Source organism: Leopardus geoffroyi, chromosome C3 (genome assembly GCF_018350155.1).
Source record: "Leopardus geoffroyi isolate Oge1 chromosome C3, O.geoffroyi_Oge1_pat1.0, whole genome shotgun sequence".
Classification (NCBI taxonomy): Eukaryota; Metazoa; Chordata; class Mammalia; order Carnivora; family Felidae; genus Leopardus; species Leopardus geoffroyi.
This window is the reverse complement of record NC_059338.1, coordinates 58934108-58959944: the sequence shown is the minus strand read 5'-3', so window position 1 is coordinate 58959944 and position 25837 is coordinate 58934108. Positions and strand designations below refer to the sequence as shown.

General features: G+C 46.4%; 1 protein-coding gene across 8 annotated transcripts in view; it reads right to left on the bottom strand.

The window, feature by feature from the left end:
- Nucleotides 1–25837, bottom strand: part of ADCY10 (adenylate cyclase 10) — a 76993-nt gene that overhangs the window by 23902 nt on the left and 27254 nt on the right. For 7 of the 8 annotated variants that reach the window (XM_045453027.1, XM_045453028.1, XM_045453029.1 and 4 more), the window contains 8 exons: nucleotides 23925–24078; nucleotides 21643–21835; nucleotides 21052–21138; nucleotides 17231–17505; nucleotides 14965–15101; nucleotides 7847–7975; nucleotides 6352–6630; nucleotides 5951–6241 (listed from right to left, as the gene is read on the bottom strand). In XM_045453027.1, coding sequence (XP_045308983.1) covers nucleotides 5951–6241; nucleotides 6352–6630; nucleotides 7847–7975; nucleotides 14965–15101; nucleotides 17231–17505; nucleotides 21052–21138; nucleotides 21643–21835; nucleotides 23925–24078 — 1545 coding nt within the window. The remainder of the gene's footprint in view (nucleotides 1–5950; nucleotides 6242–6351; nucleotides 6631–7846; nucleotides 7976–14964; nucleotides 15102–17230; nucleotides 17506–21051; nucleotides 21139–21642; nucleotides 21836–23924; nucleotides 24079–25837) is intronic. The other variant, XM_045453030.1, reaches the window with a different exon arrangement.

Below are 25837 nucleotides of genomic sequence, written 5' to 3'. Positions count from 1 at the left end.
TGGTTTCTCTTCCTCTAGTCTTAAATGCAAACATGATGGTTGGAGCTCCAGCAGCCATTTGTGGACCAAGAGTTTCTGAAGATCATGAAGCCTTTATACGAGTCCCAGAGATGAGACAAACATTTTACATGAGAGAGAAATAAATTTAACCGTAAATAAATTTAGGTCATTCCACCTGGGTCCTTGTTACATACATCCCATACTAATTCTAATTTTAATTCATCTCCAGTGTGTTCCAACTCCCTTAAAAGAAATTCAGACTATTTATCAGGCCTATAAGGACCTTTGATGGTTTTATTAATTAATCTGTTTATCGTCTATCACCAGACTTAATGAAAATTCAAATATATGAGAGTAGACACATGTCTCTCATTTTTATCTTATTTAAAAAAAAAATTGTTTTTTAGTGTTTATTTATTTTTGAGGCAGAGAGAGACAGAGCACGAGTGGGGGAGGGGCAGAGAGAGAGGGAGACACAGAATCCAAAGCAGGCTCCAGGCTCTAAGCTGTCAGCACAGAGCCCGACGCGGGGCTCGAACTCACAAACCATGAGATCATGACCTTAGCTCAGGTCGGACGCTTAACTGACTGAGCCACTCAGGTGCACCACACATCTGTCATTTGTAGCATGATACCCCTGGTACTTAGATCACTGCCTAGCACATAGTAGATACTCAATAAATATTTGCTGAATAAAATGCACATTTGTTGAAAAACATAAAGAAAAATAAAATGCTATTCCTCCATCAACATCTACACACACACACACACACACACACACATATATTTTTAAAGTTTATTTATTTTGAGAGAGAGTGCACGTGTGCACACATGGGGGACAGAGAGAGAGAGAGGGAGAGAATTCTAAGCAGGTTCCGTGCTGCTAGCACAGAGCCCAACATGGGGCTTGATCTCACAAACTGTGAGATCATGACCGCTGAAATCAAGAGTCGGACGCTTAACAGACTGAACCACCCAGGCGCCCCAACATCTCTCTATTTTTTTATGTTTCAAATTGTAATAGTGATAGAAGGAGATGCAGAGACAAGCAATATTGGCTAGAAAAGGAAACAAAGTTGGGGAGGGGTGCCTGGTGGCTCAGTCAGTTGAGCATCTGACTTGCTGATTTTGGCTCAGGTGATTTCACAGTGAGTGAGTTCAAGCCCCAGGCTGGGCTCTCCTGACAGTGTGGGGCCTACTTGGGATTCTCTCTTCTCTCTCTCTCTCTCTCTCTCTCTCTCTCGCTCTGTCTGCTCCTCCCCAACTCTATGCATGTGCGTGCTCTCTCTCTCCCTCTCAAAATAAATAAATAAACACGAAAAAACTTTAAAAAGAAGAAATGAAGTTGGGGAATACAAGATATGGTTTTTGTCGTTATATCATCTACCCCTCAGGTGAATCATATTATTTATTGTTCTCAATTTTCTTCATATATGAAGGAAATATTTTATTAAAAGTTCCCTACTTCAAAGAGAAGGTGTCAAAATCGAAAGGAAAAAACATAGGGGCGCCTGGGCGGCTCAGTCGGTTGAGCTTCCGACTTCGGCTCAGGTCATGATCTCACAGTGTGTGAGTTCGAGCCCCGCGTCGGGCTCTGTGCTGACGCCTCAGGGCCTGGAGCCTGCTTCGGATTCTGTCTCCCCCTCTCTCTCTGCTCTTCCCCTGCTCACATGCTGTCTCTCTCTCAAAAACAAATAAAGATTTAAAAAAAAAAAATTTTTTAAGGAAAAAATATACACAAAATGCTTGTAGGTTCTCAGAGGGAGAAAAGCCAAGATATCACTTGCTCATCTCGGGGGGGGGGGGGGTTTCAAAGACCTGGAAATAAAACCTCAGCTTCAAGGTGACAGATTGAACTCTTTTGTTTCTCTCCTGTACCTCCGGGTCTACGACAATTTTACCCCATTAAAATGAGAATAAAATACATTTTAAAAAGCACAAACCCACAATGTATAAAATAGAAGGGATCGGGGCGCCTGGGTGGCGCAGTCGGTTGGGCGTCCGACTTCAGCCAGGTCACGATCTTGCGGTCCGTGAGTTCGAGCCCCGCGTCGGGCTCTGGGCTGATGGCTCAGAGCCTGGAGCCTGTTTCCGATTCTGTGTCTCCCTCTCTCTCTGCCCCTCCCCTGTTCATGCTCTGTCTCTCTCTGTCCCAAAAATAAATAAACGTTGAAAAAAAAAATTTTTAATAAAAAAAAAAAAAAATAGAAGGGATCATCAATTCCTGTCTATCCTCTGCCTGGATGCTCTCCCTCATCAACCCCGAGACAAAATCCCTCATTTCCTTCATCTTTCTAGGAATCTCACCTCTCAATGAAGGCTTCCCAATGGCTCTACATTCCTAATCCCCCTGGCCCTAACTAATATTCTTTTCAGTTTTCTTCCTTGGGATGGGATTTACCCCTTGTGACATCCTATAGATTTTACTTCTTTATTACATTTTTTTCTCCATCGTCTGCTTCTCCACAAGAGAATGCTCTTTTTTTTAATTTATTATTTCTGTTATTTTTTTTAACATTTTTTTAATGTTTATTTGTTTTTGAGAGAGACAGAGACAGAACGTGAGTGAGTTGGCGCAGAGAGAGGGAGGCACAGAATCTGAAGCCTGTCTGAGCTGTCAGCACAGAGCCCGACGCGGGGCTCGAACGCACGAGCTGTGAGATCATGACCTGAGCCGGAGTCGGGGCGCTCAACCGACTGAGCCACCCAGGCGCCCCTGGTGGATGGGATTTCAACACGTTTGGAAGACAAAGGAGCAAGACGAGTGGTCATTGATGAAGTAGGTAGAGCGACCTGAAGGACGGAGCCCGGAGAAAGATCTTTGGGGATCAAGACTCATGAAAATAACAGCGTTCAAGAAGGACTTGAGGACTGAGAGAAAATTGAAAAGAGAATCAACTTCCTCCCTATCTAATCGACACCTAATGCCATGTCTTTGAACCTCTTCCAATTACAGCTGACCTTTGAACAACACAAGGGTTTTGGGACGCCGACCCCTCCCCACCCCCAGCAGTTGAAAATTCACACATAACTTTTGACTTGCCAAAACCTTAACAGTCTACTGTTGACCAGAAGCCTTACTGATAACCTAAAACTGATTATCATATTTCTGTTTTCTGTATTATATGCTGTAGCCTTGCCATAAAGTACTAGAGAAAAGAAAATATTTTTTTTTAATTTTTTTTAATGTTTATTTATTTTTGAGAAAGAGACAGAGTGTGAGTGGGGCAGGAGCAGAGTGAGAGGGAGACACAGAATGCGAAGCAGGCTCCAGGCTCTGAGCTGTCAGCACAGAGCCCGATGCGGGACTTGAACTCACAAACCGTGAGATCATGACCTGAGCTGAAGTCAGACGCTTACCGACTGAGCCACCCAGGTGCCCAAGAAAATATTATTTAAAAAATCATAAGAGAAAATACATTTGTAGTACTGGACTGTATTTATTGGAAAAAAATCTGAAGTGAATCTGTGCAGTTCAAACTCATGCTGTTCAAGGGTTAACTGTATGTCCTTCACCAGGTATTATCTACAGGCATAAGGTTCAAGGGTAATGAACAGAGGACCCAATCACGACAGACAGGATATTATCAAGAAGACGTTGCAAAACAAAACAAAACAAAAAAATTATCCTAGAAACTTGAGGAAAAATAAACTTTCATTAAGAACCATATTCACAGGGGCGCCTGGGTGGCTCAGTCGGCTGAGCGTCCGACTTCAGCTCAGGTCATGATCTCACAGTTCGTGGGTTCGAGCCCCGCGTCGGGCTCTGTGCCTGGAGCCTGCTTCGGATTCTGTGTCTCCTTCTCTCTCTGCCCCTCCCCCGCTCATGCTTTGTCTCACTCTGTTTCTCAAAAATAAATAAAGGTAAAAAAATTTTTTAAAAATTAAAAAAAAGAGAACTGTATTCACAGTATATTACTTGGTTCTGTAATGAATAGCATTTATGCGGTCTTCGTAAGGATTTACCTAATGATGATAATGTATGGGGATAATGATAATGGAGGAGAGGTCCTGAGGAAGAACGGGACAGCGGTAAGTCCTCACCCTGGCCTGCTGTATCTGTTGGCCACAGTAGAAAGAAAACAGATAACATCAGAATTTGAGTTTTTTCTTTCTTTTTTTTTTTTTTTAATTTTTATTTCAACATTTATTTATTTTTGGGACAGAGAGAGACAGAGCATGAACGGGGGAGGGGCAGAGAGAGAGGGAGACACAGAATCGGAAACAGGCTCCAGGCTCTGAGCCATCAGCCCAGAGCCCGACGCGGGGCTCGAACTCACGGACCGCGAGATCGTGACCTGGCTGAAGTCAGACGCTTAACCGACTGCGCCACCCAGGCGCCCCCAGAATTTGAGTTTTAAGCAAGCTATATAAACACACCATTTCGTATAGGGAGGCAATGACTGAAGAGAACAGTTAAGTCAAGGTATTTGACCCCGAGAAGTACTATTGAAAGCATGTGGGACACTGGGTCTTGGGATCATTGTTTCTGTCGTAAAACTTTTCAGAAGTTTTTTTCTGGTCACAGAATCGCCAGAGCGAAACTGCTGAGTTACATTAGAGAACCCCCAAAATGAATGAAGTTGCTTTCTCCGGCGACGCTAGCAGCCTGCTTAAAACCAACCGCTCGGGGGGCGCCTGGGTGGCGCAGTTGGTTGAGCGTCCGACTTCAGCCAGGTCACGATCTCACAGTCCGTGAGTTCGAGCCCCGCGTCGGGCTCTGGGCTGATGGCTCAGAGCCTGGAGCCTGTTTCCGATTCTGTGTCTCCCTCTCTCTCTGCCCCTCCCCCGTTCATGCTCTGTCTCTCTCTGTCCCAAAAATAAATAAACGTTTAAAAAAAAAAAAAAAAAAACAATTAAAAAAAAAAAAAACCAACCGCTCGGATTGACCCATTGCCTGCTGCCAGCTGGTTCCTCGAGTCCTTCTTAAAGGTTATTATGGGGTGCCTGGGTGGCTCGGTCAGTTAGATGTCCGACTTCAGCTCAGGTCGTGATCTCAATACTTGAGTTCGAGCCCCGCGTCGTCGGGCTCCGCGCTGACAGCTCGGAGCCGGGACCCTGCTTCGGATTCTATGTCTCCCTCTCTCTCTGCCCCTCCCCTACTCGCGCTCTGTCTCTCTCTCCCTCAAAAATAATACATAAACATTAAAAATAAATAAATAAATATTTCTTTTGTAGCTACTCTGTGCTGGGCACTTTCCATACATTTCTTCCCAGTGTGTAATATCCACAAAAGACAGGAATCCTGCGCTTTTAAGCCTCTGGTTTCCTCACCGGGTTTAGCCACAGTCACCAAGGCTTTAGCTAAGACATGTAGCCCACCAGTTCTCCCTGGTCACCCACGAGGGGGGCTGGAATTGGGGTTGCGACCCTTGGCCTCGTATCCATCATGCCTACGGTACCAGAGTCCTTGGTCCCTTTTGGCCCTGGAAACCTGTGTTTCCCCAGATCGCGTGGCTGACTTGTGCTATCGGATGGTAACTTCCTCACTTTTGCTTCACAGATGGCCTTGAACCCCTGCCCTGAGCGGGAGCCCCCTTTTCTGGCATCCTGACCTGCTTAGCCCTGCATAATTCTACCCCACTCGCATTCTTTCTCCGCTGGAACCTTGTTTCAGACCTGACGGACAAAGCAACGGCATTCTTGCCTGCTGAGAAACACTCCTCCCTCTTGCTCCTGTTTCTGCTTCAACGTGTGAGACCCGGCCCCCCCGACCCCCCCACCGAACCTTCTATTCCATCCCTTGGTGTGAATTAAGCTGGGTCAGCTTTATCCCTCTGGATATTTTCCTTTGAGCTCTGGTTGCGCCCCGTTTCACCAGAGTCCTGATCCCCAAACCCCCTCTGACAGTCTCACGGCAAGACGGTTCCCGCTGGACTCGGCCGCCCCCGCGCCCCCCTCGCCCTCCCCAGGGCTAGTTAGAACTAACGGGGAATAAAGTAAGTCTTACTTGTAAATCCGCGGGACTTGGCCATCTTCTTAATAGTATCCAGGTCCAAAGTGTTGAGCCGAATGTCCACCGTGAAGTGGTGACAGGGGATGAAGTCGCCGCTTCGGCAGTAGTCACACCTGTGGGCATTTTCCTCTAAAAAGCGGGCGCACTTCAAGTGCATGGCTTTCTTCTGGTCCTTCAGCCACAGCTCATAGGCCGTCTTCTGCATCATAGGCCTGCAGAATCGGATGATGTGGCACTCGATCACCTCGCTTTCCAGCTCGCGGAGCTCTTCCTCCTCACCGTGGGCTGGGACGAACAGAAAGGCGGCGGATCAGCCCCCCCAGCCCCCCTACCTCGCACGTCAGGCCTCTGACCGGGCAAAGAGGAGATGTGGGTTGCCTCCCGGATCTACTCACCCAGCCCTTCGCTGGGCTGCAGAGACAGGGAGCGATAGTTGACCTCAAACGAGGCCGCGTTCTGTCTTAGAGCCATTCGGAGCTCCTTGCCATTCCGGAAGCAATCGAAGATGTTGGATTCCACCAGAGTGGCCAGGGCCTTGATCATCATCTTCATGTTCCAACAAGGGAGAACCTCGAACAACAGCTCCGTGGTGAAGGTCAGGCCGATAATGGCCGCGCATCTCACTAACATCTGGTGGGAGAGACTCATGCTATCCAGCTGAACCAGAGAGATTTCTGCAGGTGAAAAGCCACACAGTAGGGAACCAGTCACTCGTCCGGAGCAAATACGGCCCACGGGTGGACAGCCGTCCTGCTCTACCGTGCTCGATTCACGCAACCCCGGCCATGCGAAACCAAATGAGGGATCTGCCTGGTGTCTACACCACAGACAGCATGCGCTGGGGGTACGAGAGAGGCAGGTGCCGGCGTCTGAAACACGCCCGGCATGACGGCCCGATCGGCATAAGACTGATGTCGCGGTGTTCTGATCTGGTGCAAAAGCGTGACGGGGTTTGTGAGGAGAGGGGAGGTCACGGCGGGCCACGGTGGTCGGAGGTGAGAGCCTGTCATCCACGAGCTGGGTTGGCTTCTCCAGCGGGCCCTTGTCTGTCCTCGTCACTGACTCACCCTCCTCCCAGCAGCAAGCCTCCTCTCCACCTGCCCAGAGACTCCTTCTTTCCTGTGACAGCCTATTACTACCACCTCTATGCTCACGACCAAGTGCCAGAGAGCTCTGAGCTCGAATCCCGGCTTCTCATCTGAGCCCAGGTGTCACGGTCACATGGCTTCCAGAACATTTCTACCAGGATGTCCTGGTATTACATCACCTGCAGTGGGACAAAATCTGCATTTCTCAACTTGCCCACAGAACACTGTAGAAGGCAAGCCAGTCCACCTTCCTACTTTGGTAGACCTAGCGGAAGAAACAAATGATGCTTTGGGAAGAGTGAGGACCTTGATGTGTCCCTAGGTCACCCTTCAAAACCTTTTCAGTTATTTATAGATGGCATGGGTTGGAGCCCAAGTCACATCAGAATGTTGCTTTAAAGCCATTTTTCTTTAAAAGAGTAATAACAGAGCTTGGATATAAAGTCCACGCTCGTCATGTCTTTTAAAAATAAATGGCAGCAAAAGCTACAGGATTAGATTTTCTCTCTCATTATGTGGCGTTGGTTTAATGAAAAATGCATTACGCTTCATTCTTTCATGCAGTTGAACAAAACTTTGTTCAAGTCAGCTTCCAGGAATTGCACAGGGGAGCAGGTAACTCTCCAAATTAGAAGCAGGGAGGCGAAGCCCACCGTGGAGACTTCGACTGCCCGGGGCAGCACAAAACAGACAAACATCATCAGTCTATGATGACCTTCCTTTCTCCCTTTTACGCATTTGTCCTCCAGAATGAAAAAGGGGAGTCTAGGTCCTGGAAAACGAACACGCAAATTGTCTTTACCTTTTAATGATGCTGGAGGTGACAAGTTTTTCAATATGACACCACTAGCGAGGTTACAGACTTCCTCATTTCCCTCCTTGTTACCGAGAGTAAAAATATTTAGTTCCTCTGTTGGCCTACTAAAATTCTCTACAGGGGGAGAACAAGGGAGAAAAGTTGAGAGTCATTTTTCTGTTATCTTGATTTTCCAAGAAACGTCAAGAGGGATCTTACGAGAGACAGTGCACGCAGAGACGTGTGTTGGCTCGCCAAATATTTTGGGATACTGTTTAAGCGAACTCATACGTGAAAATCGAAATGTATTCAAAAATGTTCTGCAGCCCCCAAAGGATTGGCAGTAACTATCAGAAGTCTTCTGTGGTACTTGCGGTTTACAAAAAATCTGATTCACAGATCATCAGGACGTATCTCATGGTGACATATATTTGCACGCGCATTCAAATATCCACACTCAGATGCAAACCCATTCTGTGGGAGACGACTTGACTCACCGCGTGTTCATCAGAGAGAGATTGTTTAAAATGGTGAGGCTGGGGGTGCCTGGGTGGTGATGACTCAGTCGTTAAGTGCCTGACTCTCAGTCCAGGTCATGATCTCATGGTTCAATGAGTTTGAGTCCCACGTCGGGCTCTGTGCTGATGGTGCGGAGCCTGCTTGGGATTCTCTCTCTCTCTCCCTCTGTCTCTCTGCCCCTCCCCTGCCCTCTCTCTTGCTTTGTCTCTCAAAATAATAAATAAACTTAAAAATTTTTAAATGGTGAGGCTGGATCGTAAACTTGCTTAGTAATTTTGTCTCCTGCTACTCTAAAATGCATTACTGACTTACCCTTCAGTCATTCATATAACACCTTCATCGTAAGGCATGGCGATATGTGATGTGGAAATACGGAGGTGAACATAACTAAGTTTCCAGTCTCCTGGAGAGATAAGATATGTACACAAGGAGCTAACTTTCCAGGCAGTAAACAGGTGCCAGGTGAGTGGGCTCAAAGACCGTCGAGAGTTCATTATCAATACGGTACAGACCCTTTGTGCACCATAGCCTGTGAAGGCTGTAAATGTGAATAATGCATGCTTCCAACCGCCATGAGCTCAAAGTCTACAGAAACAGAGAGGTAAGTAACTAATCGTCGTGCCAGGACGAGGGAGCTAAAAGCTAAAAAAGCAAGGAGTACTATGTCGTGAGAAGGGAGAAGAAAAAATGATTCAGTCTTGGATTCAGAAAGGCTTCATGGAGGAGAAAGTATATTTTGATTGAATCTTGAAGGATGAAGGGGTTTTCCATTGGAAGACGGGCGATCAATGCAAAGGCACAGAAGCCACAGGGCACTCGGCAAGTCAGGGGAGTGTAAGGAAACCAGGACAGCTGAACCCTAGCGTGTGGGATGCTGGAGTGCTACCGTGGGACATGTATTCGGGGAGACGGTTTGGGAGCAGAGTGTGGAGGGCGCTGAACGGCACACTGTGAAGTTGGGACTTTATTCCGAAATAAAGGGGGCCTAGCACAGGTTTCCGAACAGGGGAGAGTAGTGATCCGCCAGCTACTTTTAGGAAAGTAACCCTGAAAGTGGGTATGGGAGATACAAGAGAACAGGAGAAGGAAGACGGGGTAAGAAACGGTAACAACGGGCGATCAAGAAGGGATGGTGGGTAGGACTAGGTAGTGATACTGTGCGGCACACCAACGAGACGGAGGAAACGGGTCTAAGCAAGGTAGTGATGGCGCTGAGACATGAATGTTGCCAGCAGTCAAGCGGGGAAATACAGGAGGAGGTGCAGTATGGGGAGGGAGGGCGATGCATTTAGGTTTAAGGAGGCGGAGTTCCAGGGGGTCTGGAAGATGATCCAATGGGCAATTGGGAATACACTGTCTGGAATTAAGAGCGAGGCTGTGGTTGAAGCGCGCACACACACACACACACACACACACACGGAAGCTAGGGAGTAGATGAGTAACTGACAACACCTGGGGAGAGAGAGCAGGAAGCTAGCAAGGAAGAGGGCTAAGGAACGTGAAGAATGCTGTCATCGCAGGAGTAGACCCAGGGACAGGAGACCAGCTGAGGGCTGGTTGGGGAGGACAGGAAGAGTTCAGAAGCAGGGAGGGGAGGTGCGAGTGTGTTTGAGTACATTAGGAGCAGGAGAGTGGGGTTCAAGGGCACGACTCGCTCCGTGCTCTTTTACGCGTGTTCATTTCCCTTTCTAAGACCTAGCAACGGTGAGACCCGTTCTTTCAATCACACAACCCGTACCAACTGAGCGCCGCCAGGGTACTGGGCATTGTTCTAGGGTTGAAGATTCAAAAGCGTGCCAGATTTCCTGCCTCCCAACGCTTAAATTCCAACAATGGCAGGGAGACAACGAACAGTAGATAAATAAATTAATAGGATAATGCCATCATGCGATTTAGCTGTCTGATGAAATAAACCCAGTAACAGAGGGTGCAGGTCAGGGAGGCTTTCTTTTTTTTTTCTTAATGTTTATTTATTTTTGAGACAGAGAGAGACAGAGCACAAACGGGGGAGGGGCAGAGGGAGAGGGAGACACAGAATCTGAAACAGGCTCCAGGCTCTGAGCTGTCATGTCAGCACAGAGCCCGACGCGGGGCTCGAACTCACGGACTGTGAGATCATGACCCGAGCCGAAGTCCGACGCTCAACCGACTGAGCCACCCAGGCGCCCCCAGGGAGGCTTTCTTTAGATGGTCAGAGCAGAGAGAGTCGCCCCAAGCAGGCCACACCTGGGCCGAGGGAGAGAGAGGGGGCCAGCTGTGCCAAGTGTCGGAGGAGAGGGGACAGCGGTCTGCGGCAGAAATGCGGCCAGGGTGGCGGCAGCACATTGCAGAGCGCTGGTGAGGCCAGACAGGTGTGGAGGTCAGAGCCCGTGGGCTCTCTGGTCCCATCCGGGAGGCTGGATTTCACCGAGAGCTCCACGGGAAACCCCCAAAAGTGGCGTGCGTGTCTTTGGAAGAGCTTTTCATCTGGAAAGTTTCGAGCTCACCAAAAGTTGTAAGAATACAACCGTGTACTCCTTGCTCAAAGTCACCCACCGGGAACGTTTTGCTTCATCTGCCATATCCTTTTTCTTCTCTGCACGTACACGTTTTTTTCTGAAGCATTTACACACAAGTGGCATCATTCAGGCCCCTTTGCCCCAAGTACCTTACTCTGGATTTCCTGAGAATAATGGGGCCCTCTTAGATAACTAGAATACACTTAGAGGCTTCAGAATATTTCATGTTGAAATAGTAATTTGCTGCCCACAGGCCAATGTTGTCAACTGGCTCAACAGTTGGGCCCCTTGAGCACCTTTTTTCTTCCGATATAGGATCCGGTCTAAGATCGTGTATTATATTTAGTTGTTGTTTTTTAAGTTACGCGAAATTCATATCCAAACAACTGTCTTAGGGTTTTCAATTCGTTGGCATTTGGCACATTCACACTGGTGTGTAAATAAAACCTCTCTCTAGTCTCAAAAATGTTTAATCACCCAGAAAATACTGAACGATCTTTTAAAAAAAAATTTTTTTTTAATGTTTATTTATTTTTGAGACAGAGAGAGACAGAGCATGAATGGGGGAGGGTCAGAGAGAGAGGGAGACACAGAATCTGAAGCAGGCTCCAGGCTCTGAGCTGTCAGCCCAGAGCCCGACGCAGGGCTCGAACTCACGGACCGTGAGATCACGACCTGAGCCAAAGTCGGACGCTTAACCGACTGAGCCACCCAGGCGCCCCTGAACGATCTTTGAAGAGTCACCTTTTTTGAAAAGAGGTCTTCACAGACACTGAATAAATGTTGAACAAATAAACAAATACATACGAGGTAGGAACCGTATTGCTCTGTAGTATTCATGTTTACATACGGTCTTTGATTAACTCACTGGTCAATATATCATTGTAATGGACTTACCTAAAAATAATGACTGTAGCATTCATTGTCCAACTGAAAATCCATTACCCTCCTAACATAACTTTGTCCAGAAAAGCCTATTCTGACTTTTTTAAAAAATTTTTTTTAACGTTTATTTATTTTTGAGACAGAGAGAGACAGAGCATGAACGGGGGAGGGGCAGAGAGAGAGGGAGACACAGAACCGGAAGCAGGCTCCAGGCTCTGAGCCATCAGCCCAGAGCCCAACGTGGGGCTCGAACTCACAGACCGTGAGATCGTGACCTGAGCTGAAGTCGGACGCTCAACCAACTGAGCCACCCAGGCGCCCCAATTCTGACTGTTTTTTAATCATGATGACCCAGAATGGAAGTGGGGGGGGGAAAGCTTTCTTTTAAAAAGCAAACTTAAGTCTCTCACTCCTTGAAAAACAGACCTCTTAACTCTGATCCTGCTCTTCTCAGACAACTGTCGGTCTCATTTCTCCTCTAGATGTGACTCTGCTGGCCCGGTGGCCCTGTGATCATGCAAAGTACGAGAAGCAATGGAATATATCATCTCAAGATGGTACTGGTTTTCCACCTACATGCTCACCCTTACATTTGTCTCGGAGGAAAAAGTTGTTGTTCCGCAAGCTTAGCAACATTAAAGTGCACAGTGCTTACAGCGATAAAAGCCACTACTCGAGACTTCCACTTCCAGAAAGACGGAGTAGACACGTTTTCATCTATTCCTCCTGTTAAGAACAGCTGAAAGCAAATATAAGAAGACTGCCTAGGGAGCTTGGGACGCAAGGAATAACAGAGCGGGGAGTTTCCTGAGTTTTTCTTTCTGTCTTATGTCCCGGTCTTGGAGGGAAGAATCTTGCAACCCAGAAACAGCCAGGATTGCAAACAACAGCCTACTCTTTCTGCCAAAGGACCGGGAAAGGGGCAACTAGCAAGACAGAAAACTTTTGGGCAATAACCATTTTACTCCAGCCAGACAAAAAAACCCAAAACCAAAAACTGTAGCCCACTCGTGCTCCCACCAGCTCCCACCAGCTCCCCTTCAGCACAGCCTGAAGGAGGAGCCTAGATTTCCATCCCAGAAGCTGAAAGAGAAGAACCATCAACCCAGAATCCCGTATCCAACACAGATACCGTTCAGGAATGAAGAGGAAATCAAGATAGTCTCATATAATGGGAAATTAAGACAACCAGCAGCCAGCAGACCTACCCGAAAAGAATGAGTAAGGGACGTTCTCTGAACAGAAAAGAAATCATAAAAGAAGAAATGGAACATCTGCAAAGAATAAAGAACAATGTAAGCAAACATTTGGGGAAATACGATAGATTTCCCTTCTCCTCTTAAGTTTTCAGAATCAGGTTTTCAATGTGAGCAAAAATTATAACAACTGCCTTATGCAGTTCTAAATGTATGCAGAGAACAATTTTAAGGTAAGTGAACAATAGATGGCAAAGGAATGTAAAGAGGGGTACGGTTTCTTTTTTTCTGGTTAACGTTTATTTATTTTTGAGACAGAGGGAGACAGAGCATGAATGGGGGAGGGTCAGAGAGAGAGGGAGACACAGAATCCGAAACAGGCTCCAGGCTCCGAGCTGTCAGCACAGAGCCCGACGCGGGGCTCGAACTCACGGACCGTGAGATCATGACCTGAGCCGAAGTCAGACGCTTAACCGACCGAGCCACCCAGGCGCCCCGAGGGGTACGGTTTCTAATCTTAACTCAAACTGTTAACGGGGTGATACCAGTAGGCTGTGATAACATATGCTATATGATGTAATAGCTAGAACAATCATTCAAAATCTATACAAAGAGATAGCCTCAAAAATACTGTAGATAAATCAGAATTCTAAAGAATGCTCAAATAGCAAAGGGAGGCAGGAAAATGAGAACCGTAATATGGGGAGAGAAAAGGAAACTTTTCTTAAAATGGCAGACTTAATGGGGCGCCTGGGTGGTTCGGTCGGTTAGGCGTCCGACTTCGGCTCAGGTCAGGATCTCACGGTCCGTGAGTTCGAGCCCCGCATCGGGCTCTGTGCTGACAGCTCGGAGCCTGGAGCCTGTTTCGGATTCTGTGTCTTCCTGTCTCTCTGCGCCTCCCCTGTTCATGCTCTGTCTCTCTCTATCTCAAAAATAAATAAACGTTAAAAAAAAAAATTAAAAAAAAAGAAAATGGCAGACTTAAGCCCTAACATATCAATTACTGCATTAAATCTAAATGGTCTAAATCTAATAACTGAAAGATAAATCACCTGAATATATTTAACTACATGCTATATACAAGGAATTCACTTCAAATATACTATGATATAGGCAAGCTGAAAGTAAAAGAATAGAAAAGATATTATCATGCAAATATTGATCAAAAGAAAACAGGAGTACCTGGTAAAGTAATATCAGACAAAGCAGACTTTGGAGCAAAGAGAGTTCACAGAGAGAGAGGGATATCATATCATGATACATGGGTCAATTCACCAAGACAAATAGCAATCCTAAGCGTTTATTCACCGAACAAAAAATACGTGAAGCAAAAACTGATAGAATTAAAAATAGACAAGTCTACAATTATAGTTGGAGACTTCAACATTTCTCCCTCAGCAATTGATAGGACAGCTAGGCAGAAAATGGCCCAGGATATAGAAGAATTCAACAACCACAGGGGCCCTTGGGTGGCTCAGCGGGTTTAGCGTCCGACATGTGAATTTTTCTCATCACTGCCGACTCCCCACACAGACCTTTCCTTATCATTCACAGAAGCTTTCATCCTCCACTTTCTGGAATGCATCCTTTTCCCATTCTCCCCCTCCCGATGTTAAAAGTATTCTCTTAAAAACTCCAACTGGCCTCCTTTATGCCATTATCTCAGATTTCATCCTCCCGTATGTGTCTGTAGTATGGGAAACCTGGTGACAATTCACTTTGAGCTAGAAGACTCTGGAAGACAAGGTATTTTCTCCCACCACCTAACTTCTAAATCCCCTTCCGTGTGGATTCTGGGCTTTAAGATTCCCCAGTGTTCTTCTGTGTTCTTTCCGAGGCACACAGTCTCCCTCCGTTCAGTGAGCCCCAGGCAACGTTAAGTTCTCTCTCCATCTCAGATATCAGAGCTGACACTCCTTGCCTCCCCAGTCCCCCTGACCCTACGGGATGCAGCCTGTGGAAAAGGCCATTCCTGCCATCCTCTCTGCAGAGGACAGAGAGAAAGAGCCTTCACTGGGAGACTTACTGAACAGGTTATTCCAGGTCATATTGGTCTTTTTCTCCACCTCCATTGGCTGGAAAATGAGTACCCTGTGATGGTCAAGGTTTTTTAGCAATTCTTCACAGTAAAATGGGATCCCACAGCTTCCCTCCACTAGGTACCTGCAGTGGGAACAAGGCCACCTGTTTGCACCAACGAACCATATTTTCCAAAGGAAAAATATTTGACTCATTTTAACCATTTGAAAATAATATTATTCTCTATTTGTCTCCATTTGTTTTCCTTTTCTAGGGTTGCTTTTTTTTTTTTCATGCTTATTTTGAGAGAGGCACAGGGTATGAGTGGGGGAGGAGCAGAGAGAGGGGGAGACACAGAATCTGAAGCAGGCTCCAGGCTCTGAGGTGTCAACACAGAGCCCGACGCGGGGCTTGAACTCACACACCGGGAGACCAGGACCTGAGCCAAAGTCGGACGTTTAACCGACTGACCCACCCAAGAGCCAAGAGCCCCAGGGGTTGCTTTCTACATCTTTCTTTCTTTTCTTTCTTTCTTTCTTTCTTTCTTTCTTTCTTTCTTTCTTTCTATTTTGAAGAGAGAGAGAGAGAGAGAGAGAGAGAGAGAGAGAGAAGGTGCAGAGGGAGAGAGAATCCCAAGCAGGCTCCACGTTCAGTGTGGAATCCAACATAGGGCTTGATCCCACAACTCTGGAATCATGACCTGAGCCAAAATCAAGACACGGGACACTCAACCAACTGAGCGACCCAGGTGTCCCTCATTTTTAAAAATTACATAAAACATTTACATGTTTTTCAAAGCCAAAACTATATAATCAGGAACATCCTCAGTCTTGCTTCCCTTGCTGACTTTATAAATAACCATGTCAGTCAGTTTCTGATTTCTCCTTTCAATGTTTATTTTTTTTTAATTTTTAGAAAAATTTTTGGACGTTTATTTTGAGAGACAGAGACAGAGCGTGAGAGGGGGAGGGGCAGAGAGAGGGGGAGACACAGAATCCGAAGCGGGCTCCAGGCTCTGAGCTGTCAGCACAGAGCCCGATGTGGGGCTTGAACCCACGAACCGTGAGATCACGACCTGAGCTGAAGTCGGATGCTCAACTGAGCCACCCAGGTGCCCCTCAATATTTCTTTTTAAAAACATAAACAGGGGTGTATATATATATATATATATATATATACACACTATATATATATATATATATATATACACACACTATATATATATACACACTATATATATATATATATATATATATATATATATATATATATACACTGTACACACACACACACACACACACACAGAAAAAGAGAGGAGACAGAGTGAGAGACAAAGGGAAAGATCATGCCAAGTTCATGCCTGGGGTTATTTTAAATGAGACTTTGTCCAAGACATCTTTCCTCCAGAAGCAAGGCAAACTCATTAGAAAGAATGGATGCAGGGACGCCTGGGTGGCTCAGTCAGTTGAGTGTCTGACTTCAGCTCAGGTCGTGATCTCGCGGCTTGTGGGTTTGAGCCCCGCATCGGGCTTTGTGCTGTCACCATAGAGCCTGGAGCCTGCTTCAGATTCTGTCTCCCTCTCTCTCTGCCCCTCCCCTGTTCGTGCTCTCTCTCCCTCTCTCTCTCAAAAACAAACACTAAAAAATTAAAAAACAAAATAAAGAAGGATGCAGATACTAAGGTGGGTTGTAAACAGTCAACCAAAGCAGGGGCACTGTCCATGTTGTTAAGGCAACTGGGGTCTGGGCCCCAGTGGAGGCCATCACTGAGACACTCAGAAAGCAGTGAGTAAAGAGCCAGCCTTCAACACCTGCCACAGACGGAGAATATTCCAGACTACAGTACTGCCGGACCTTGCTTATTTACAAGTTGTGTCCTTAAACTTTACCAGTGGGGTGCTCGCTTCGGCAGCACATATACTAAGTTTTCCCAGTTTGCCTTTTGTGACACTTGCCCACGACAATGTCCTCAGTCACTGCTGACTACACTGAGAATGCCCGTACCCAACACAACGAAGGGGAAGCAACACTGAGGTCACCGAGCAAACGTCTGAGACAACCTAACGGGGTTAGGAAGAGGTGAACAAGGTCAATAACAAGGAAGAGGTGAACGGGGTCTATCCTACCAACCACGAGAAATGGCTCTTGAACAGCGGGCCCAGTGAACATTCTGAAACGGGCACTTGTAGATACATCTTCAGGAAACCCACGAAGTCTGGATCTGGGGAATGGACACGGAGGTCGGGACCTCAGGAGACAAACAGGTTACTCACGTGTCCAGTTCTTTGGGGATGCCCCTGACATTGAGGTCTAGGCAGACCTTGTTGCGGATATCCTTAGGCTGCACGGCTCCGAGGGTGACGTAGGTGGTGTTCCTGTTCTTCATTATGGCGCTGGCAGCCGCACAGGGTATGTCAACGAAGGGGGACAGGGACATGATGATGAAGATAGGAATAGTCCGGATAAGCTTCTCCAAGAAGGACCAGGAGGCTGCGTCGATGAACTGGCCCTCATCGATGATGAAAATAATCCTTTCCTCTTTCACGGTCTGCACAAGGCGGAGAGACAGAAAAGTGCGGTGGGACTTCGGGTTTTTAGTCATGTGTGCGGGTCTGCAGGTGGATCCACTGAGTTTTGTGGGGCTAAGTCAAAATCTTCTTTCCAGGTAATTCGTATTAATTCAGATTCCGGTAACTTGGCGTTTGTGGCGATCGGGACAAAGCTAGCTGGAATGGATTTTCTTACTTGGTCAGAGCTTTGTGTAAAGATAATGTGTAGGATAAATGGGGTTGTAAGCAAGTGAAAGGACCCACTATATAAAAATGACTGATATGTTTACCACAAGTCATTTTATTTTTTATTTAAAAAAAATTTTTTTTAAACGTTTATTTATTTTTGAGACAGGGAGAGACAGAGCATGAACGGGGGAGGGTCAGAGAGAGGGAGACACAGAATCTGAAACAGGCTCCAGGCTCCGAGCTGTCAGCACAGAGCCCGATGCGGGGCCCGAACTCACGGACCGCGAGATCGTGACCCGCGCCGAAGTCGGCCGCTCAACCGACTGAGACACCCAGGCGCCCCCACAAGTCATTTTAATCTATGGACAAATGAAGATCTCCCGGGGGTATGAAGGAGACGAACCTCGTTTATGCTGTTCTAGCCTGACGTATGGTCTATGGTACCTTGAAATCAGATCACCTGTCCCGTTCCTTGGGTAGGCTACCTCTCCCCCAAATAATCTGAATGATTTATGCACTCATTAAGCATTTATTGTGCATCTACCAGGGTCAGGTATTGTTCTGGGTGGTGGGGCTACAAGGATGAAACAAAGTGAGAGTTTACATCTTAGTGTCGGCCCCTTACAAAGCACATCCTGGATTCCACTGTGTGAGCTGGCTAAATGGAGAAGACCTCCCCCGCTCTTCCTGCTCTGCACCCCTCTTGGCTCCCTCTGGGACGAGACTGGGTTAACCCACTCGTTCCCTCCACATTTTTACGAACAAAAGCAGCAGAGGCTACTTGAAAATTTCAGATTTTGTAAGATAATCTCATAAAGTGTTATGACCCATTTGATCACATTTACACGATAAGTCTACTCTTATGGCCCCATTCTGTTACCATATTTAGCCGTTCATTGACCTTGAGGACATTTTAACGGATGGGGAGGTTAGCATTACATTGGTTTTGTTTTGGGTTGATGCCTTTAAAAATACGGGGCATATAGGGGCCCCTGGGTGGCTCAGTCCGTTAAGCGTCGGACTTCAGCTCAGGTCATGGTCTCGCGGTTCGTGAGGTCATCCCTCCCTGACTCATGCTCTTCTCTCGCTCTCAAAACTACACGTTAAAAAAAATATTTTTTTTTAGCAGGAACTAAAAAAGCATGAATTCTATAGTGCATCATGGGCCCTGGTTTCTTCATATTTAAAAGGAGAAGGTTGAACTGGATGGTCTCTAATTAATGTGACTAAAAGCCAACATCTACATTGTACTTAATACGTTCCAAGCACCGTGTGAGGCTCTGTCTAGAAATTAACTCATTCACCCCTCGCAACATTCCCAGGAAGTGGTACTGTTGAGGCTACGCCCTGAGGAAATTTCAGTTAAGTGACTTGCCAAGGTCGCACGGGAGAATAAGTGATCTAAAGACAGTTGTCTTGGTGCTTAAAGCGTAGCTTTAGCGGTGGTTTCCAAACTCGGCGGTGTGTCAGAAACAACTGAGAAGTTTTCAAACAAAAGCCAGCGACTAAACCAATTCCTAAGCCCAACCCAAGTCCCTTGGGATCTTTAGGTGCAGAAGTAATAAACCCGTGTGTTTTGTTTTTTCATTTTCCGCAGAGATTTTAATTCAAGTACAATTTAACGATGTTATATTAGTTTCAGGTGCACAAGATAATGATTCAGCAATTGTATACATCAACTGTCCAGAGTCTGACATTTTGAAATTACTCATAATGCCTCGCTTATTTGCTCGAAGTGGAGAAGGAGAAAGTGGTGGTATAAACTTTAGACAATGCCACAAACTTGTATCGATCATTTATAATGTGCCAGATGCTGTGCTGTGCAATAATAATACACAAATGAATCAGGCTCCCTGTCCTAAGAAACCCACAATCTCCTGAGAGGCAGAGAAACCCCTATAAGGTACAACTTGTAATACTGTATGGCAAATATAATAAGAAATATGTTCAAAGTGTTACAGAAGCAGGGTGGAAGAAGGATCAGTCATGCCTAGTGCTTTGGGAGTTTTCACCAAAGAAGTGACGTTGAAGGATGAATAGCATTTCTCCAGGTTAAAAAACCAAAACACTTTTGACTTATGTCATTAGCCCTGGGAGTGATGTGGACAGTATAACGCACGGGGTGGCGCAATTTACACATGTTCTGGCAATTACGTGGAGAATGAACTGGAGAGGAGAGATCTAAGGCACAGAGCCTAGTTGGGAAGCCATGGAAGTCGTCCAGAGTGACAGAACTTGAACGACAGCAGAAGAGAGGGAGGAGACATTCCCAGGGAGAACTGAGTAGCTGTCGTAGAAATGGCAACCAATGAGGAAGAGACCAAAGATAATTTCAAGTGATGCATGAATGAATCTGCCATTAGCTAAATCAAGGATCAGAATGAGGAACAAGGGGCCCTGCGGGAGGAAACATAAAATTTAGTATTAGACGCTGAACTGAACGCGAGTTTCTACATCCACGTGTTGCAAATGGAAGGCTCTTGGAAAGCTGGTTCTGGGTGCTTATGAACGAGGTGAGGACTCGAAAAGAAATCTGGTGATCGTCCACATACGGTGAATTGTCATGAGGTTACTCAGGGAACAAGTTAAGATGCGGGGGGCAGGGGGAGGGGTGTTTCTGACAAAGAGGCGCCGTTCCAAGTGTGTCTACACAACGTTCCAAGTGTGTTTACACCACCCTGTGAGTCAGGTATTGCTATCTGCCTATTTTATAGATGATTAAACAAAGGCATAGGCAAGTCAACTTGCACAAGGTTACCCAGGTAGCAAGTGATAGGCCTGCGGGTTCAAATGCGGGTAGCGTGGGGCGCCTGGGTGGTTCGGTCGGTTAAGCGTCCAACTTCGGCTCAGGTCATGATCTCACGGTCCGTGAGTTCGAGCCCCGCGTCGGGCTCTGTGCTGACCGCTCAGAGCCTGGAGCCTGTTTCAGATTCTGTGTCTCCCTCTCTCTCTGCCCCTCCCCTGTTCATGCTCTGTCTCTCTCTGTCTCAAAAATAAATAAACGTTAAAAAAAAAATTGTTTAAAAAAAAAAACAAATGTGGGTAGCGTGACTAGGGAGCCTTCACACATGACCCCTCGGCCATAGTGTACCTCTCACAGAGCGAGAAGAAAAAAGGGCTGGTCTCAAGGAGAAGCCAGACTCCCGGGAGTAATGTTAAAGGGACCCCTTTCAAGCACAGCTAAATTCTGAACGGACTCTTGACTTGAGGTTTGGAAGGAAGAAAGGAGAACGAGACGCGGGCTGTGTTAGGATAAAGCTCTCACACCGGTTGAAGCCTTTTGCCGGTGGCGTCTGAACCCCTCCGGCCACCTCCCAGTTGCCCTTGCCCCCGACTCGACCCACAGCTGCTCTTACTTGCTCCAAGATCTTCATAAACAGTGCTTCCAACTGCTTTTGCTTTCTGAAGGTGGTCATCTTGGAAACCTCTCGTGAAATAGGGAACTGTACAAAGAATCAGGAGAAGATCAAGTATGGGAACATAGCAAAGGGCGCTACTAGCTGTGTGACTCGGGGCGAATCACTTTCCCATTCTGTGCCATGGAATCCTCATGCGTTAGCTAATTCATGGCGCCCCTTCCGGCTGTCACACGCGATGTCACTGAATCTAGTAAGATACAGGAAGTAACGGGGCATACTCTGTCTTTGCACTGGCAGTCTCCTGGACCAGCTAGTCCAGAGTAGCTATGATGGGAAGGTGAGAGCAAAACGAATCAGCGGGTTTGGGATTTTTTTGAGTATGGTATTTCTAGATACCTCCAATGTCTCAGGAAGGGGGATGCTCATTCAAAGACGTTTGGGAACCATCTCCTCATCACCCAGATTCTCCACATGAGAAAGGAAAAAGGCAATAAATGGCAAAGAGACGCTAAGGCGTCAGACCTCAGGCAGGGGTCGCTGAGCGGGCCCTGTCCCTCTTTCCTGCAGGTGTCAGATCTAGTGACTCACCCGGACGTGGAAGATGTCATTCAGAAGGCAGTGGAATTTCTCGTCCAACAGTGTCTTGACTTTATTTTGAAGGTTGGTCTGTCGTTCTTTATAATGTTTACAAGTATCGAGACCTAGTACAGTGGCCATGAATATCTGGATGGTATAAAAATTTTGATGGAAGCTGATCTTAGTCAACGCGATAGCGATAGTCCTGTTCGTGAGAAAACAAGAAGTAGAAGAGAGTTCTTAAACGTATGTTTTGAAAACAAGAAAGAACGAAGGAACGCTCCGGTTTTTTGTAGTCAGTTACAACAGAACTTTCCTATATTATCTGGAGGCTGTTCATTACTCCTGCTTCAGATACACCCCCTCATCCCGCTATGTCCCTGAGCCCTCCTGACTGACCCTGGCTGTGCCCTCTTCTACGGCCCCACTCCCACCACCTTGCTCTAGGCCCTCAGACTTTCACCCACACTGCTGAGTAACATGCTCCTACCCTTGCCTAGCGCCATGATTCGACGCACCACCTTTACAGAAGCCCGACGTAACGGGATCGATGCCAATTCTCTCTCCGATCTGCAAGTCTTCAGTGGCTCCCATTGCCAAAAGGTGTAAGCCTATGCTTCTTTTTTGTGACATACAAGCCTTTTCCGGGTCTCAGTGTGCCATTTCTTGCCACTCTGCCCAGCAGTCCATCCTCTACCAACAAACTGGTGAGACCTCCCTGAACACCCAGAGTGGTTTCTTCTCCCCATGCCTTTGTGCGGGCTATCTGCCCAGCCTGGAAGTTTACCACTCCTCACAGCCCCTGGTAACCCCTCGTCTCCTGCTTGTCTGCAAATCTCAGCTCAGGTGCAGCCTCCTGGAAATCTTTCCTGGAGCCCCAAGGCTGCGTTACATACAAGGTTGGGTTTGCCCTAGCTTCTGCAGTATTCCGGTTGCACACCTCTATCACTGTTCTCACCGATCCTATTTTCATCGTCTCTCTCTCCTCTTTCGTGAGCAGTTATGTAGTGGCATAGATTGGGCCCCTAATCCAAAATAACTAGTTTCTTTATAAGAAGGGGAAATATGGGGCGCTTGGGTGGCTCAGTCGGTTGAGCGTCCGACTTTGGCTCAGGTCATGATCTCGCGGTTCGTGAGTTCAAGCCCCGCGTCGGGCTCTGGGCTGACAGCTCAGAACCTGGAGCCTGTTTCAGATTCTGTGTCTCCCTCTCTCTCTCTGACCCTTCCCCGTTCATGCTCTGTCTCTCTCTGTCTCAAAAATAAATAAACGTTGAAAAAAAATTAAGAAGGGGAAATTTGGACACAGACAAGGCACAGGGAGAACACTATATAAAGGCAGAGATCAGGTGATGTTTCTACAAGCCTACAATTGGTAGCCAACCACCAGAAGCTGGGGAAAAGGCATGGAACAGAGTGTCCCTCACAGCCGTCAGCAGGAACTAACCCAGCTGTCAACCTCGGTCTCCGACTCCCAGCCTCCAGTACCCAGAGGCAATACATTTCTGCTCGTGAAGCCATCCAGTTTGTGGTTCTTTGTTATGACAATTCTAGCAAACAAATACAGCCCTCAACAGTTCCCGGAACACAGTAGGTACTCAATAAGTGACGGAATATATGAATGAATACATAAATGTCTTCCGGTTATTATGAATAACCAAGCGACGTTAAAGATATTTACAAACTGGCCTTTCGCAGGCTTGACATTGAAAAAAGAGTAGAAATACAGGCAATGTAAGGTTTCTAAGCATATTCCCCTTAAAGGATTGAGGTCCGATGGTGAAGGGACATGAGACACCATCGTCATCTCAGTCACCGTCACCGCCACTGAGTATCATGCTGTCCATGAGGCGCCACGTGACATTTCTTGTATGAAAACACATGAACGGGGTGAGATAGGTACATTAGCTCTGCCTTCCAAAGGAGAATCCAGAGGCCTATCATTCTCTATCTCCAGCTGCATAAATTTCTGTTTGTTCTGCTGACCCGATCTTGCCCCCAACGTCCATGCCAGGAGTTCTCAGAGTGTCCGCACACTGGGATTACTTAGGAAGCTTTAAAATATTGATATCCAAGCCCCGCCTGACATTAAATCAGGATCTCCAGGGCTCAGCCCAGCTTCTCATTTTCTTAGTTCAATCTGTTTATCATCTATTACCTATTTAGTACAGAGGGCATGGCACCCAGTAACTGATAGACTGTGGGTAGTTCACAAAAGGCGAATTATGTCGAGGAGAGGAACATGACAATAAGTGAAACTCTTAAGGACATCAGGAAGCTCATGGCAAGACACTCACCTGTGGTTGTCACCTTGGGCCAGATACTCAATTTCCATAAGTATCTGGCTTTTTCCATATCCTGATAATCCTTCGTACATTAGGACTCGGCTGCAGTTGGACACCAAAAATTCCTTCATACTACACATGAAGTATTTGATCTCCTTATCACGTCCTGTAATTTGCATTTTTTAAAAAGGGAGCAAACCTAATCAACATAAAGTAGGCGAGACATATATAAAAAAAAAAACACATAGTGATCACGCTCCTACAAATACCTTTAGAATTCCCATGGAATTGCTCATGACCTTTCTTGAGAGACTGTGCACTTTAACAATTTTTGAAACCTTTCTCTGGAGCTTTCTAGTTACAGTCTTATCTGATCCCCACACGCTGTGAGGCCAAGTATTCTTAGAACGCTCATTATAACGTCCATTTAATTTTAGCGTAGAAAACGGAGATTTAAGGTAGCAAACTGCTTGGATTACACAACCCAGAATTAAACCAGGGTTGTCTGACCCTGGTGCTTGCGTTCTTTTCCTTTTTCTTTTCCTCTGTAGCACACGAGAAGTAATCTATAGATTATTACATTGGGACATAAATTTATTAAATTAGGGTTCCCACGTTAAACAATTATGGCAAACATTTTTTATTCCTACTTCTGTGAAAGAAACTTGCTCTCTTCTATGATAAATGATCCTTATCTCAGGGCTACTGGAAACATTATCCGTACTAAGAAAATTCAACTTGCTGTCAAAAGTCATGTGTAGATTATTTCTATCACAGGAACAGCCTACATTACAAAATACAGTCTTTTTCTGATTGTGAAACTCAACACATGCTCGCCATGTGTTTCTTACATCTTTTTAAATATATGTAATAGGAAGCCTGCCTGAGATCTGAAACCCAGTCCACAATTTTGGGAACCTTTCAGGGCTGGTTCTTTCTTCTTTGCTGGATTGGTCACTGCTGGCGGGGGTGGGGGTGGGACCATTTTGGACCCCTTCACAGAGCAAACACATAGCCCGGTGTTATCTAACGTCTAGTGAAAACCAGGACGATTACTCTAAGCTTAGATGTTTTATACAAAGCAGCCGACTGTTTACGTGGTAAGGCAAATTTCTGGGCGATTCAGTGAGAACCACTCTGCAGATTTCACTGCTTCGTTTGGGGGAAACGTTCCGTCTCTGAAAATGCATTTGAACTTCAGTATTGTGAGATGCGTCACACTCTTCTTTGGCCTGAACCTCACGGAGGTAACTCAGAAAAGTCACGTCACCTTGTTTCTCTCCCAACGAGGCCCTAATATCTGGGACACTTTTTGAGTATAGGTTTGTTAACATCTATGCTGTTAGCATATACGATTTCATTTTCAGGAACTCTTGTTAAAAAAAAAGGGTATTTCCTATAGTCCTCACCTCTGACAAGTTTCTTTTTGGCTAGAGCGTTAAGGAAAGGTTGTGTGGGCTTGATCTTTACCTCACAGCGATGGAATCAGGGCAAAGAGGCGCCCAGACCAGATTGGGAAACATAAGCAGATTGTGCCAATGTGGCCTGCTATGGCGGTCGGATGGAGTCCTTGGTCTTATACAAGGGGGTTAGGACTTCCATTTGCTGTCAGTCGCCGTGACAACAATCATATCGTAGGACGGGCAGTAAGGCCTCGGAGGAGGGTGAGGGTGAGCATTCCTTCTCCTTTCCAGCCTTCAAGCGTCTGGGAATCTGTATTTACAAGAAGTGATTAGACTCTGAAAAACACACTACTGAGGATCCAAGTACCCTTTTCAGTTCTGGAACTGCTGCCTTCTTTCTGCTCTGCTGAAATCAAGATTCTGTCCTGATATCCCCCCAAAGTGTGGGACAGAGCCTCCTCCTGATTGTCCTAACACAGTTAGGACCAGGATTTAACTTATGATGATACTTTTAGGGATGTT